Below are 14,797 nucleotides of genomic sequence, written 5' to 3' on the forward strand. Positions count from 1 at the left end.
AAGAATGAACCGTAATGTAAACTCTGAACTTTGGGTAATGATGGGTTGTCAACGTAGGTTATTAACTGCAACAAATGTACCACTCTGGTGGGGAATGTTAATAACACGGAAGACTATGGGGCAATAAATATATACAAAATCTCTGTACCTTCTCTGCAATTTTGTAGTGATCCTAAAAATGCATGGGGAAAAAAGTCTTGAAAAAAAATAGTGAACATAATACACAATGCTGAAAAAGTGAAAGACTATCCACTAAAACCAATAAAGAGACAAGGATATCTATTTTCACTGCAGCATTCAAAATTTTATCCAGAGGACTTAGGCAAGAAAAATAAAAGATATCTGACTTGGAAATGAAGAAGTTAAATTATAGTATCTGCAGATGACATGACCATTTTAATGACTAATTCAATTACTTTGAAAGAGGGCTCTTCAGGCTATCAAATTCTCCTTCAGTGAATTTTGCTACTTTGTGTCTTTTAAGGAATTGATCCATTTTATCTAAATTATAAAATTTCCAGGCATAGAGCTGTTCAGGCATTCCCTTAATGTACTGGTAATGTACGTGGACTGAGTTGTGATATGATGCTTGGTTTTATATGTCAGCTGACTGGGCTAAGTAATGCCCAGACTGCTAATGAAACATTATTGCTGGGTGTATCTGTGAAGTATTTCTGGAAGAGATTCCATTTGGATGGAGAGACTGAGTAAAGAAGATTGCCCACCCTCCCCAATGTGGGTAGGCATCAGCCAATACAAACAAACAAACAAAAGGCAGTGGAAGTGTAACTTTGCGCACTGCTTGCTTGAGAATGGAACGTCATCTTCTGCTTTCAGATACTCGAACTTGCGGTTCTTGAACTAAAGAACTAGACAGATCTGGACTAAAGTTTCTTTGGCTTGCAGACACAATTCCATCAGCAAGTTCCTATAATAAATGTACACACACACACAATATACACATACACACATACTATATATATATATGTATATTTATACATGCAAACATATACACACCCATACGCTCCTATTCGCTGTTTCTCTGGAAAATCCTGGCTAATACAAGTGACAACCCCTCTTTCTTCTTTTTCTTTTCTTTCTTATTTATCTGTTGAAATTTTTAAAATGTTTTTCATTGTGATGATTACCCCTCATCACATGAATGAAATGAAAGACGATTTATCTTCTTTCATTCTTCATAATGGTAGTTGTGTCTTTTTTTCCTCCAATAGCTGAAACTGAGGTCTGTCAAATCTACTGTTAACAAAGAACAAGTTTTCAATTTTGTTCATACTGTTTTTTCTTTTCAATTTCATTGATGTCTGATCTTATCTTTCGTAGTTTCTTCCTTCTGCTTGCCTTAGGCTTAATTTGCTCTAATTTCTCTCAAGGTAAAAGCTGAGGCTATTGACGTTAGATCTTTCTCATTTTCCATACAAGCATTTAAGCTATACATTTCATTCTAAGCTAACTCTCTAACCACGACCCACAAATTCTGAGGCTGTATTTTCACTTTTATAATTAAAAATTTTTTTAGTTTTTCTTGTGACTTCTTTTAGACCCATAGTTTAGAACTATACTGTTAAATGTTCAACTATATGAGAATTTTTTTGCTACCATACTGTCACAAGCTTATAATTACACTGTGTTTTAAGAACGTACTTAGTATAATTTGTTATAAACTCTTTTAAAGTTTGTATATGAACTCTTTTAAACTTTCAAGGTGTAGTCCATGGGCCAGAAGGCTACCTATGTTAACGAATGCTCCATGTACCATGAAAGCTGTTAAGACTCTACTATTGACTGTGTGTTCTATATAAGTCAATCAGTTCATAACATGATTGATAATACTGTTATTTAGACTGACAAATTGACTGATCATACACTGTTCAAGTTACCCTGAATACACTTTTTTCTGTAGTTGATTATTCATTTATTGAATAAGGCTTGTTAAGATTCCAGGGAGAACAGTTGATTCATCTACCTCTCAAAACCTCATGTATTTTGATGTTCTGTTGCCAGCTGTACCCATGTTAGGATCCATATGTCCTTTTGGAGACTATATTTCTATATTCGTTTGCTTAAAAGCTATCTTTGTCTTTAGATTTAACTAAGTTTATAAAATATACCCATAACAAATCTAACCCCTCACAAAGAATACTATACCATTTCCAAGTATAGTGAGTGTAGCTATCCTTGCTCAGAATGTTCCCAATTTCTCCTTCCTGTCCCTATTAATATTGTTATTTCATTTTATATATCCATATGCTATAAACACCCAATATACTGTATACTGTCACTACTAATGTCTTAAAGAAGAAGATATTGAGGGATGTCCCTGGTGGTGCAGTGGTTAAGAATCTGCCTGCCAATGCAGGGGACAAGGGTTCGAGCCCTGGTCCAGGAAGATCCCACATGCCGCGGAGGAACTAAGGCCATGCACCATGACTACTGAGCCTGTGCTCTAGAGCCCGAGAGCTGCAACTACTGAGCCCATGTGCCGCACACTGCTGAGGCTGCATGAGACAACTACTGAAACCAGCGCACCTAGTGCCCATGCTCTGCATCAAGAGAAGCCACCGCAATGAGAAGCCCACGCACCGCAACGAAGAATAGCCCTCACTTGCCACAACCAGAGAAAGCCCGTGCACAGCAACTAAGACCCAGTGTAGCCAACAATAAATAAATAAATTTATTTTTTAAAAAAGTATTTCTCCTACACATTATGAAATAAATTTCAATCTTAATTTTGTCTAATTTATAGAAAAAATGTAAACATACTACAGAGTTCTAATAGAGACATACTAAATTTTCCATATTATTGATATTAGTATGGCATACATCACAATGAATGAACCAATGTGGATATACAGTTATTACTGAAACCCATACTCTATCCAATGTCCCTTTTACCTAATATCATTTTGCTATTCCAGGATACCACATTTTATTTAGTTGCCATGTCTCCTTCAGTTTCTTTTGACTATTATAGAGTCTCAGGTTTTGATTAGTTTAATAGAAGTTTTTAGTAGCACTGGCAAGTACTTTTTAAGAGTTCTGTGTATTTGGAGTTTGTGTGATATTTTCCTCCTGGTTAGAATGGGGAAATGTGTTTTCAGAATGAAGACTACAGAGGTAAAGTACTCTTCCCATCATCTCGTATCAAGGATACATCATATCAGGGCTTCCCTGGTGGCGCAGTGGTTGAGAGTCTGCCTGACAATGCAGGGAACACGGGTTCGAGCCCTGGTCTGGGAAGATCTCACATGCCGCGGAGCAACTAGGCCCGTGAGCCACAATTACTGAGCCTGCGCGTCTGGAGCCTGTGCTCCGCAACAAGAGAGGCCGCGATAGTAAGAGGCCCACGCACCGCGGTGAAGAGTGGCCCCCACTTGCCGCAACTAGAGAAAGCCCTCGCACAGAAACGAAGACCCAACACATCCATAAATAAATAAATAAATAAACCCAAAGTTTAAAAAAAAAAAAGGATACATCATATCAAACATGACCTACTACTGATGCTGTTAACTATGTACACCTGGCTAACATACAGTATTTGTCAGTTAGCTCCACTGAAAAGTTCCCCACCACTAACTCTTTCCACAAATGTACTCTTTGGACAGAAGTCATCATTCTCAGTTCACACTTAAGAGAGGCACCTCTTTAATGGGGGAGTATATAATTAATTTGTAATTCTTCTCTGAAAAGATAACGGCACCGGTCATAGAATTCTAAGTAGGTAGATTCTATTCTTTCAACACCTGGAGGGGATATTTTACTCCCATACTCTTTGCACTTGCATGGTTCTGATTAGAAGTCTTGCAATGATTTTTATCCTGATTCATCTATAAGTAACATGGGTTTTCTGATCATTTCTTTTTATTATTAGAATAATGATAATCAAGAGTTTTATCCTTTGTCCTTTCATTTTTAAGCCCTTTTTTCTCCTTACAATTACTTATGTTCAATTGTCAGTGAATTCATTGTATAAGGTCTACCTAATCATTCATGATATGATTACTTTTAAACAAAACCTGAATTACATTTATCTTTATGTACAATTTTCAATCCGTTTATAAAAATGAATTCTGTCTGTATTCTCGGTATTAAAATTAATTCTAAATTCACTTAAGTGTTAATGTAAAAAATAAAGTAACAGGGGCTTCCCTGGTGGCGCAGTGGTTGAGAGTCTGCCTGCCAATGCAGGGGACACGGGTTCGGGCCCTGGTCTGGGAGGATCCCACATGCTGCGGAGCGGCTGGACCCGTGAGCCACAGCTGCTGAGCCTGCGCGTCTGGAGCCTGTGCTCCGCGGCAGGGAGGGCCGCGATGGTGGGAGGCCCGCGCACCGTGATGAAGGGTGGCCCCCGCTTGCCGCAACTGGAGGGGGCCCTCACACACAGAAACGACGACCCAACACAGCCATAAATAAATAAATAAGTAAATAAAAGAGGATGCATTTCAAATTGTCTAAATAAATAGCCTTTTTTTAAAAAAAAAGTAACAATTCCACTCATTTTGAAAATGACTTAAATGAAGGATTATTCAATAGAAGCATTGTTTGTAATCATTCATAACTGTTACATTGATGAACTGACATTAATAAGCAAATATAACAATACAGTTCTACCTGTCCTGCTACATAATGACTTCGAAGATATTAACAAAAGAAGTTAAAAGCAGTCACCAATGAACATACATAATGGACTGTAATTTGAGTTAAAAAAAATTATACTGTGTGTGTGTGTGCACACATGCATGTGTATAAACAAATGTGTGGATTTGCCTAAGTAGCTGAACAGTATTCTTTTTGCAAGAGTACTCAAAATTATATTCACTGATGTCTGATTACAAGGGGAATTGGTAGCTAAGGACAGAGGAAGAAAGAAACTTAACAGCGCACACTTTCGTGTCTTTTTATTCTATATCAACTATTCAAAAATAAACACCATTGTAGAAACATAAAAAATTCAAAAATTTTCTTAACCTCTAAACTTTAGAGGATAGTTAGAATCATCCAATAATGTGATCATCTAGTCCATGCAGCTTTTCATTAAAATATTTTATATTTTATATTAAATATTGATTTCCACAAGTAAGACTGGAATGGTAACTCATCTATTCAAGTGTTTCACTTCTTGAATAAAATTGGGTAATTTATATTCTGACAGGAAATTATTTCATCTATATTTTCAAATTTCTCTGCTATAATTTATGCAACAATTAACACTTTTTAAAACAATATATGCCGTGCTCTATCCTAATTTTGTACACTTCTGCACTTTTTCCTCTTTATACAGGCTTATGAAAAATAATTTTTGAAGAATCAGTTTCTGGTTTCATTAAGCCTATAATTAAAGAATTATCCAACTCATTAATGGCAGCACACAAAGAGAAAAACACAATAGGACTGAGTGAAAGAAGAAGAAGGAGATCTACTTATTTATGAGAGAAACCAAGTAATCAAAACCAAAAGAGGTAATACTACTAGGGTTAAACACTCTGAGTATATCATTAAAATGATGCAAAAGATATTGATGCCAATCATAAACGGTCAAGAAGAAAAACATTATCATTATTTGGACATAAGATTAATATATCTTAAAGGATCTAAATTTTACGAACAACTAAGAAATCAATGGTTTTGGTGGCAAGACTAAAAACGATTAATAGGAAATAAATTTCACAAAATTGAGGGGAGGGGTTCCAACACTGTGTCTATCCTGGCTTCCTTTTGATCTTTCAAGTTTCTAGCTCTATATCTTATCAAAGTGTTTTCTGTTGCTAACACAACTACACCCTGGCACTCATGCACATTTAAATACATCCCATCCTCACAACTAACTCCGTATCTTTATCTGAGCATAACTCGAATAGTTGCTGTTCAGAGAAGCCTTAACTAACCTCACTAAACAAAAAGAAATCCATACATTCCATTACTTTAATTCTGTAAAATTTTAAACATTATAGTGCAAAAAGTACAGAAAAGTAAAGAAAACATAACGAAGTTCTAAGTATTCGTCACCTCCTTAAAACTATTAAATCATTTCAATTACCCACATTTGATAATTCTGAAGCAAATCCTAGACATTATCATTGTTATATCCATAAATACATTAGTATATATCCCTTAATATACATAATTATGTTTTCTAAAACCTAAGTACATGGCCCTTAAAAAATGACAATAATTACTTAATATTAAATTACCACTGTGTATCAAAATTTCTCACACAACTTTCTCTTAGCTGCCTTTTTATGGTTGGCTTAACTCAGGACCCAAACAAGGTCCAACCATTGAATCTAGTTATGTCTCTTAAAAATCTTTTAATTTATAGGATCTCCTTTGCCTTCCCTTAACCTCCCACCCACTCTAAAGTCTTAAAATTTTACTAAACAATCTATGTTATTTATCCTGTCCCTACCCATTCCAAGGTTTTTCCTTTGTCCCCTCTTCTTAAACCAGCACATAGAAGAAAATGTTAGAGTTGATTTCAGTTTCCCTTTTTTGCAAGAAATAACCACAAATGGTGGTATTTTTTAAATTCTACTATTGACTTTTTGGCCTTTTAAAAATTTCCTTCTGATAACGATGTAAAGAATCCACAGACTCTAAAACTCACACAAATTTAAGCCCTTACAGACGGTTTTTCTTTTTTATAACACAAGTGCCTGACGTAAGCTTTGTTCTGAAATAGCCACTAGAAAGCTGGCTAATCTGAATAAACACACTGCCAGCTACATGACTAGATAAAGAACCAGGCTGTCTGCCACGCATGCACCGCCCCCCCCAACTCTGTATTAGAAATCATAGCTGACTTAGATAACTTATCCTTTAGGCTGCACGTTTTTCTCTTCCTGAGCTTTAAATTCCTGCTCATATTTTTTTTTTGTTTTTGTTTTTGTTTTAAAGATCACTCTGGTGCAAGTCTATTCTTTATTTATTTTTATTTATTTATGGCTGTGTTGGGTCTTCGTTTCTGTGCGAGGGCTTTCTCTAGTTGTGGCAAGCGGGGGCCACTCTTCATCGTGGTGCGCGGGCCTCTCACTATCGCGGCCTCTCGTGTTGTGGAGCACAGGCTCCAGACGGGCAGCCTCAGTAGTTGCGGCTCACGGGCCCAGTTGCTCTGCGGCATGTGGGATCTTCCCAGACCAGGGCACGAACCCATGTCCCCTGCATTGGCAGGCAGATTCTAAACCACTGCGCCACACCAGGGAAGCCCCCTGCTCATATGTTTTAAATTCACCAATAGAAAGTGAAATCTTGAAACCCTCCTTTGATTCCAATAAAAGCAGAACTCTACATGCTCTTCCCTTCTCTCTTCTTGTGATCTCACTGTGTGGTCCCAAGGGCGACATGCAATCACAGTAAGAACCGGAAGGGCAGGTCCAGCCAGCCACAAGAGTTTTTACTGACTTAGACCAGCACACAACAACAAAGTATAAGTTGAGAGAGGTACACTATATTAACTTCTATTTAATCATACTGTTTCTGTCATCTTCTTGTGGATAAGCAGTTATTAAAACTTCTAATGATTTATCCTTTGGCTTTTTCATATAATAACACACACATATGTCCAAATAAGTTATAGTATACCCAACACACTGCTTCACTTTCCTCTATGCACTTAAAAATATATATGATATCCTCCCAAAGGATACACAATAATGAATATTCCTCACTCCATTAACATATGAATGATTACACTAGATAGTACAAACTATACCGTATTTTTTTCAACTTCTTCCCAAGTGACAGACATCTGAGTTATCCTTGATATCTCCCTGTAAAGCACTTGATCTCATTGACCTATTTTATTTTCCGCATAATATTCATCACACTGCATGATTACTGTCTCTTTTCCCAGAAGAAAACTTTCTATTTTTACAGAAATTTATCCCATTTAAAATGGGATACCAAAAAATCTAACCATAAATTTAAGGAAATGTCCTCCATCTTCCTCATGGAGGGCTACTTATACAAGGATAGAAAGAAACCCAACAAAGAAGAGTATGACAAAGCACCCACCTTTCCCTTTACAGCACTGGGGAACCATAACATTTCTAGTTGAGCATGGCAACAGGTCCTGTCAAATACATCCCAAGTAGGTAAGTCTCAAAATTACTATAACCTTGATAAAGGGTGAACTAAAATCTACAATCATACAAGGCCTTGTAATACAAGAAGACCAATTTTAGATCACATTATTGCCTCACTGGATTATGGTGATCTTTCCCCAATCTAAGAATTGGCCAGGGGAAAAAAAGGAAAACTGAAACAAGCCCAGAAGTTAAAATGATCGCTGTATGTTTTCATACATGTAGGCTGGCATTCAGTAAATAATTCAAAGCAAATTGTAAAGAAGTAAAAACAAAAGAGAGAAAAATTAAGAAAAAAATTAAGTAAATTAAGTAAAAATTAAGTAAAAAAATTAAGAAAAATTAAGTAAATACCAAATGGTCAAAGGCAACAGGAGATTCAGATATCAGAATTATCAATGACTTTCAAATAACTAGGATTAGTATGTTCGAGAAAATAAATGATGAATAATTTCAGCCCAGAATCAAGAACTTTGTAAAAATCCATCAGAAATTTTAGGGAAAAAAGGGAATAATTAAAATTAAGAACTCAGTGGTGGGTTAACTGCAGATTTGATACAGAAAATGAGAAGATAAGTGACCTGAAAAATAAACCAGAAGAAAATACAGATAAAGAGAGAGAAAAAGAAGTAGAAAATACAGAGAAAAATAAAAAAGACAGTGGAAATCTGTAATGTACATGTACTTGGACACTTAAAGGAAAAAAGATAATTGGGCAAAAGTAGTTTTTGAAGAAATAACCTCCCTGCATAACATAAAGGAGAACACGGTACAGATTCAAGAAATACAAGAAACCACAAACAGAAAACCATAAAGAATTAGGATCATGGTAGCAAAACAGCAGGAAACTAAATACAAAGAAAAAATTTTAAGTAATCAGCAGAAAATTAAAAACCAGGGTGAAGGTAAGCTTCACCTTCTAAGAATCAACAAGGGAATCATGAGACTTCAAATCAAGAAACAATAAAGCTTAACAAGAGTGGAACATAAATTTCAAACTGTGGAAATAAAAACAAAATTCCATACCCATTGAAAACATTCATTAAAAAAAAAAAAGGAGGAAGAGTTGTAGTCGAAAATCAGGGCACACTAACACACATAATCATGTTTAACACGATTACCATACATACTTCTTCAAGAACGGATTTAATGGATAAGCAAGAATTTTTAAATTAAAAAGTTGAAAAGGATATAGGAAAACCTGAACACAACCAAGTTTACATAACTTACCACAGTATACCCAAGAACAACAAAATACATGTTTCTTTCTAATTAAAAAAAACATGAATCACTAACCAAGACCCATGATACCATGGCCCAAAAGCAATCTAAAAAATTCCAACTGATTTAAATAACAAAAGGGTAAACAACAAATTTAAGATGGAACTCAATACCAAAAACATAATCAGAAAATTCTTTCATCGTTGTAGTTGTATACGTTATTCAACACATTACATAACCACAAGTCAAACAAAATAACAAATCACAGGTGAAATTAGAAAATATTTTGAAATAAGAAGTATACGACATAGCAAGTTTTTAGAATGCATCAAATCATGTTTGGAGAAAAAATACTTTAATTCACATTGTTTTTAAAACTAGAAATCAATCACCTATGTATGTCAAAAATTAATAAAAAATAATGCTGACTAAATTAAACCCAAAGAAAGTAGTAAGAGAGCAGCAATTAATAGAAAGCAATCACGTAATAGAAGCATATGAAAGGTTATTACATTTGACAAACCCTGGCAAGACCAATAAATAAAGGTGTTCACCACAGATCTTTACACACTTTATAAGAAAATATTATGAACCAATTCATGCCAATAGTTAAGATGAAATCAAAAAAATTCTCTTCCCTAAAACAGAACTGAATCAAAATAAAAATCTACAACTCTCTCCTAAAGTAGTGACAAATACCACTTTTCAAATGTATCCATAATCAAAACTCTTTCAATTATGAAAAATCCAGTCCTAAATGGCTTAGACATTAAATTTTTCAAAACATTATGCGAAGAAATATAGTAACAATCTGTAACACAAACTCTTCCAGAGAATACAAAAATAAGGTGACATTTCCAAAGCACTTTTGTAAAACAGTATAATCATCATTCTAAAATCTCCAAAGGGCAGTACAAAAAGGTAAAAACCTATCTCATGAACAAAAGACACAGAAAACGTGTATGTAACATTAACAAACTAGAACTACAGTAATATTTAACAACAATAATAAACCTCAATCTAGTATATTTACTTCAGGACTACAAGGTTGCATTATAATTTGAAAGACTGACATTAATTTCCAATTCCACACTAGGTGTAGAAAACAGACTTTTATTTCTCCCACTAAATCCAGTTAAAATCACTCCAAACTGTTTGCTTGTTTTATATGTAATATCGGAAAAATATGGAAAAAAGTAAACCATTCATTGATCTTTGAACTCAAGGAAAAATACAGCCGTAAATATATATTTTTAAAATTTGTTTAGTTGGGGTTTCGGTTTTTTTGATTTTGGTTTTTCTTTGTTGGTTTGTTGTTTTCTTTTGCCTCCTAAATTCCTTACTAAGTTCTGGAGAAGCCAAACTTGGAAATACCAACAACTATAAAGAGAAAAATCTTCAAGAAAAGACTGATCTATACAGGTAAAAGATCAGTAAAAGTGGCAGCCAAACAAGTCAGACAGTAAGTTGTCTACTCCAGCAAATACCAGGTAGTCTACTCTCACCTTCATCAGCAGTCTACATATACAATGAAACAGCATACAATTATATATACATAGGGTGCCAATGTCCATTTCCCATCTCAATACTGTATTACAATTACAGAAGATGTAAACACTTGAAGAAGAGATGAGGTGAAAGGTACACTGTATCTTCTGTGCATATTTGCTACTTCCTGTGAATTTACAATTATTTCAAAACAAGGAGTTGGAAAATAATCAGTAGAACTCATGAGAATACCAGAATAAGGGTAAAATTCTGTTTTCATTTAAAAACCCTCAGAAACCATCTCAATAAATTAATGATTTTAAAACAGTAAATAATAACCCTGGGCTTCCCTGGTGGCGCAGTGGTTGAGAATCTGCCTGCCAATGCAGGGGACACGGGTTCGAGCCCTGGTCTGGGAAGATCCCACATGCCGCGAAGCAACTAGGCCCGTGAGCCACAACTACAGAGCCTGCGCATCTGGAGCCTGTGCTCCGCAACAAGAGAGGCCGTGATAGTGAGAGGCCCGCGCACCGCGATGAAGAGTGGCCCCCGCTTGCCGCAACTAGAGAAAGCCCTCACACAGAAACGAAGACCCAACACAGCCATAAATAAATAAATAAATAAAGGAATTCCTTTAAAAAAAAATAATAATAATAATAACCCTATCAAATTTCAGAAAACAAAATTATCATCTTTCAGGAAGATAAAACTGTAAGAATATGACAAATAGAGTATTTATAAATAAGAACTTTTATGTATAGGTGAAAATTAGAAAAATCAAAAAGACCTACATAGAAAATTATATTTTACTCAAATTATTTTATGAAACTATAATCAACTATAAGTAGAATTTTTTTTACAATGGGAGAACTATCTTGGATTAACAAGAAAAAGATATTCACTGAAATGAAGAATTCTTGTAGATACCAAATGCAAGTATACTACTCATATTTTCCTTTCTAAGAATATCTCAGTTTATACTTCATGCCCCCATTCTATTAAAGTGCCAACTATAAAATTTAATAACACCACAATCTAATTTTTAAAAATTCAAATGGGAAAGTTCTATAACTTAATTGATTACTTGGGTTTAATATATATTCTTTTCCTTCTTTGAAAATTGTAATGAAATTAAGATAGTTTTAACATCCGAAAACACCAAATCGTCATAACATAGTAATCCCTCGGTATTTGTGGAGATTGGTTCCATGACACCTGAGGATACCAAAATCCGCTCAAGATACCTTACATAAAACAGTTTAGTAGGGTCGGCTGTGTGAATCCCCAGGTTCTGTATTGCAGGTTCTTATCTTACCTGCAGTAAGGAACCTGCAGATTTGTTGGGCCAGCTCAAGATTGAATATACCTAAAATCACTTTCCCTACATCAAAAGATTAAGGGAGAAAAAGAAAAAAACTAATGAATAAAAACTCTATACTTAACAAAGACTCAGACCAGGAGGTAAGAATTTTTATCTATAACAATAGATATAAGAAGGCTGCCATTCATGTTATAAAATAGAAATTAGCAGATTACCAGAATATCCTACCTTGATATCAACTCTGATTCAGAAAATATGGAAATTTCGGGGGTGTTTTCTGGGGAGTAAGGGAAGATGGACAGGGTATAGAAACCTGACGTCAATTTTTTTAAAGCTCCCCAAAATGGCTAACCCATAAGCAGGGTTTGGGAACTTGACACTTAAATGATCTCAAACTATCTTACTACATCCATTTATAATATGAACAAAGGAAGATGACAGCATCTTTCCTTGTTTGGTATAAATTTGCATAGTATCTACCCTCACCCCATTAATTTATACTTGGACTAAAAACAAAAGAATAGACCTCACAAATGTTTACTACATAACAAGTACTTTTTCACCCCTGAAAAGCTGCTATTAAATGCATGTTATAACTCAAATGAAATACAATCTTAAATCTTCAACTACTCATACTATTGATAAACTCTATGTACTTTTTTCAGCCTCCTAGCAACTTCCTGATTTCTGACCACAGACTGTAAATTTATATGATACTACAGTTTTTAATCTAACAGCCAAACAAAATATGCTATGCACAAAATATTACAAAGTTAAACTGAAACAGTTTTTAAAGCCAATGTTGAAGTTATGATAGTACCATTAAAGGGTGACTATACTTTGTGTTACAAATAAGATGTTTTAAAGACACTTCGATATTACAGAAAAACAGAAGCAATTATTCTAAGACAATATCTGATTTCAAACAGGCAAAAATATTTTGGAAAAATATACATACTGACATCAGGATGGTAGAACACTTCTTAAGTAAAGTCATTTCAAACCACGCAGATGACTCAATTTAGAGGCAAACTGCATTAACTGACAATTCCTAGTGTACAGCCAGAGAGTGTTCTGGAAATTTATTAAATCACAGTGAGTTGAAAATGGTTACCAAAACTATACTCATTCTCAATACAAACCTCAAATTCCTTCATGTCTCTTGTTTGGTTTTATCACTAATCAAAATTTCAAACACATTTAATGAGTTTAAAATATTAAATATATGCAGGAGTTTATATTCAAAACTGAACTAAAATTTACTGATAATTATTTCATTTTAAGTATGAAAGTGTAAAGTATGAAACTGTCTTATATAATTTTTATTTCACTTTAAGTATGGATAAGGATTTTGTTCTTGTTTTCAGTAAAGTAAATTAAAACACTTACCTGGGTTTCATACAAGTGGGCAATATGAAACTGAACTACAAAGGATCATGGAAAAGAATTAATTACAATACAGCTAAGTTTAAAGTAATGAATGAAAACAGAGATTATACAACATTTAAAATATAAGGAAACGCTAAAGAAATGGATCACAAATTTGATTTAGAAGTGCGACTTTTGTTTTTAATAGAACAATGTACAAATAAATCTATAAAGATCATGAGCATGCTAAGAAAACACAATTAAAAGCCATTATTAAATAAAAATTTAATCTACTTATTTTTAATTCTAAGAAAACACACTGAAATACATTAAAAACATTAAACATCAACAGTAAATAAGTATACTAAATTTAAATCAGCAATATTAAATAAACATAGCCTTTCAAATGTATATATCCTAAAACATGATATTCAAAATGTTCACCTTAAAAATATAGTAAAGCTATTAAATAAAGACATGTTTTTAAACATACACACATTTTTCTTCAGAGTAAATCTATTTAAACATTTTTTAAAAAGTCATAGATCGAAACAGTATTAGTAAAACCACACACAAGAAATGACTTTGTTCTGGATATTCAGAATTTAGTGACTTTTACTTAAAGAAGAAAAAAAAGTCGTACCACCACCTAAAAATCAAAATTATAAACTAAGTATATCTGATAAATCAGATAAAGGTACAACACGTTTGCCCCTTCTTCCCCCCCCCCCACCCCAAGTTCTTCCTGTTGCTCAGTTTGCAATTACCAGAACATGAAAGATTCAATGAAAACCGTAAGGATCCGTAAAACAAAATCACAATAATTACAACTAAATTCTAGCTATTTAAACTCTATGGGGTTTATGTGTCAATAACGAATCTCTTTTCATGTTTTGTTTTAGGCTGTAACTAGAAGAAGCTTTCAAAATTTTACAGAGAACATAAAATGAGGATTACTTTCCAGAAACGTCTTAAAGGAATCATGAAATTCTCATAAGTAACAAGATGTTTATTTTCCTGTCCTTTCCTTCTCCTCCCACCCCATCCTTATCTTTCATTCTCTCAGCAAACGGCCTGAAGATTATATTCTCTCTAGGAAGCATTAAAAAACTACCAATTCTTAAGCTCAGCTCTTAAAAACTGTGATTTAGTGATCCTGTGTTATAAAGGCCTGAAAAGCTGTCTCCTTTAATAAACTCCCTAGCTTTCTAATAACTTCTCCACATCCAGATTAGCAAACACTGCCCTAGATATCCATAATTTCCTGCACATAACAGAGAAAAATTAGGATCCTAAAATT

At 34.2% G+C, this 14,797-nt stretch overlaps 1 protein-coding gene across 1 annotated transcript in view; it reads right to left on the reverse strand.

Moving 5' to 3' along the window:
- The window catches only part of LOC133083007 (lysine-specific demethylase 6A-like), a 157,723-nt gene that overhangs the window by 70,896 nt on the left and 72,030 nt on the right, over positions 1–14,797 (reverse strand). Inside the window, exon 8 of the mRNA XM_061179670.1 lies at positions 13,519–13,553. Within this exon, the coding sequence (XP_061035653.1) occupies positions 13,519–13,553 (35 nt within the window). The remainder of the gene's footprint in view (positions 1–13,518; positions 13,554–14,797) is intronic.

The sequence above is a fragment of the Eubalaena glacialis genome, unplaced genomic scaffold (genome assembly GCF_028564815.1).
Source record: "Eubalaena glacialis isolate mEubGla1 unplaced genomic scaffold, mEubGla1.1.hap2.+ XY H_3, whole genome shotgun sequence".
NCBI classification, from domain to species: domain Eukaryota; kingdom Metazoa; phylum Chordata; class Mammalia; order Artiodactyla; family Balaenidae; genus Eubalaena; species Eubalaena glacialis.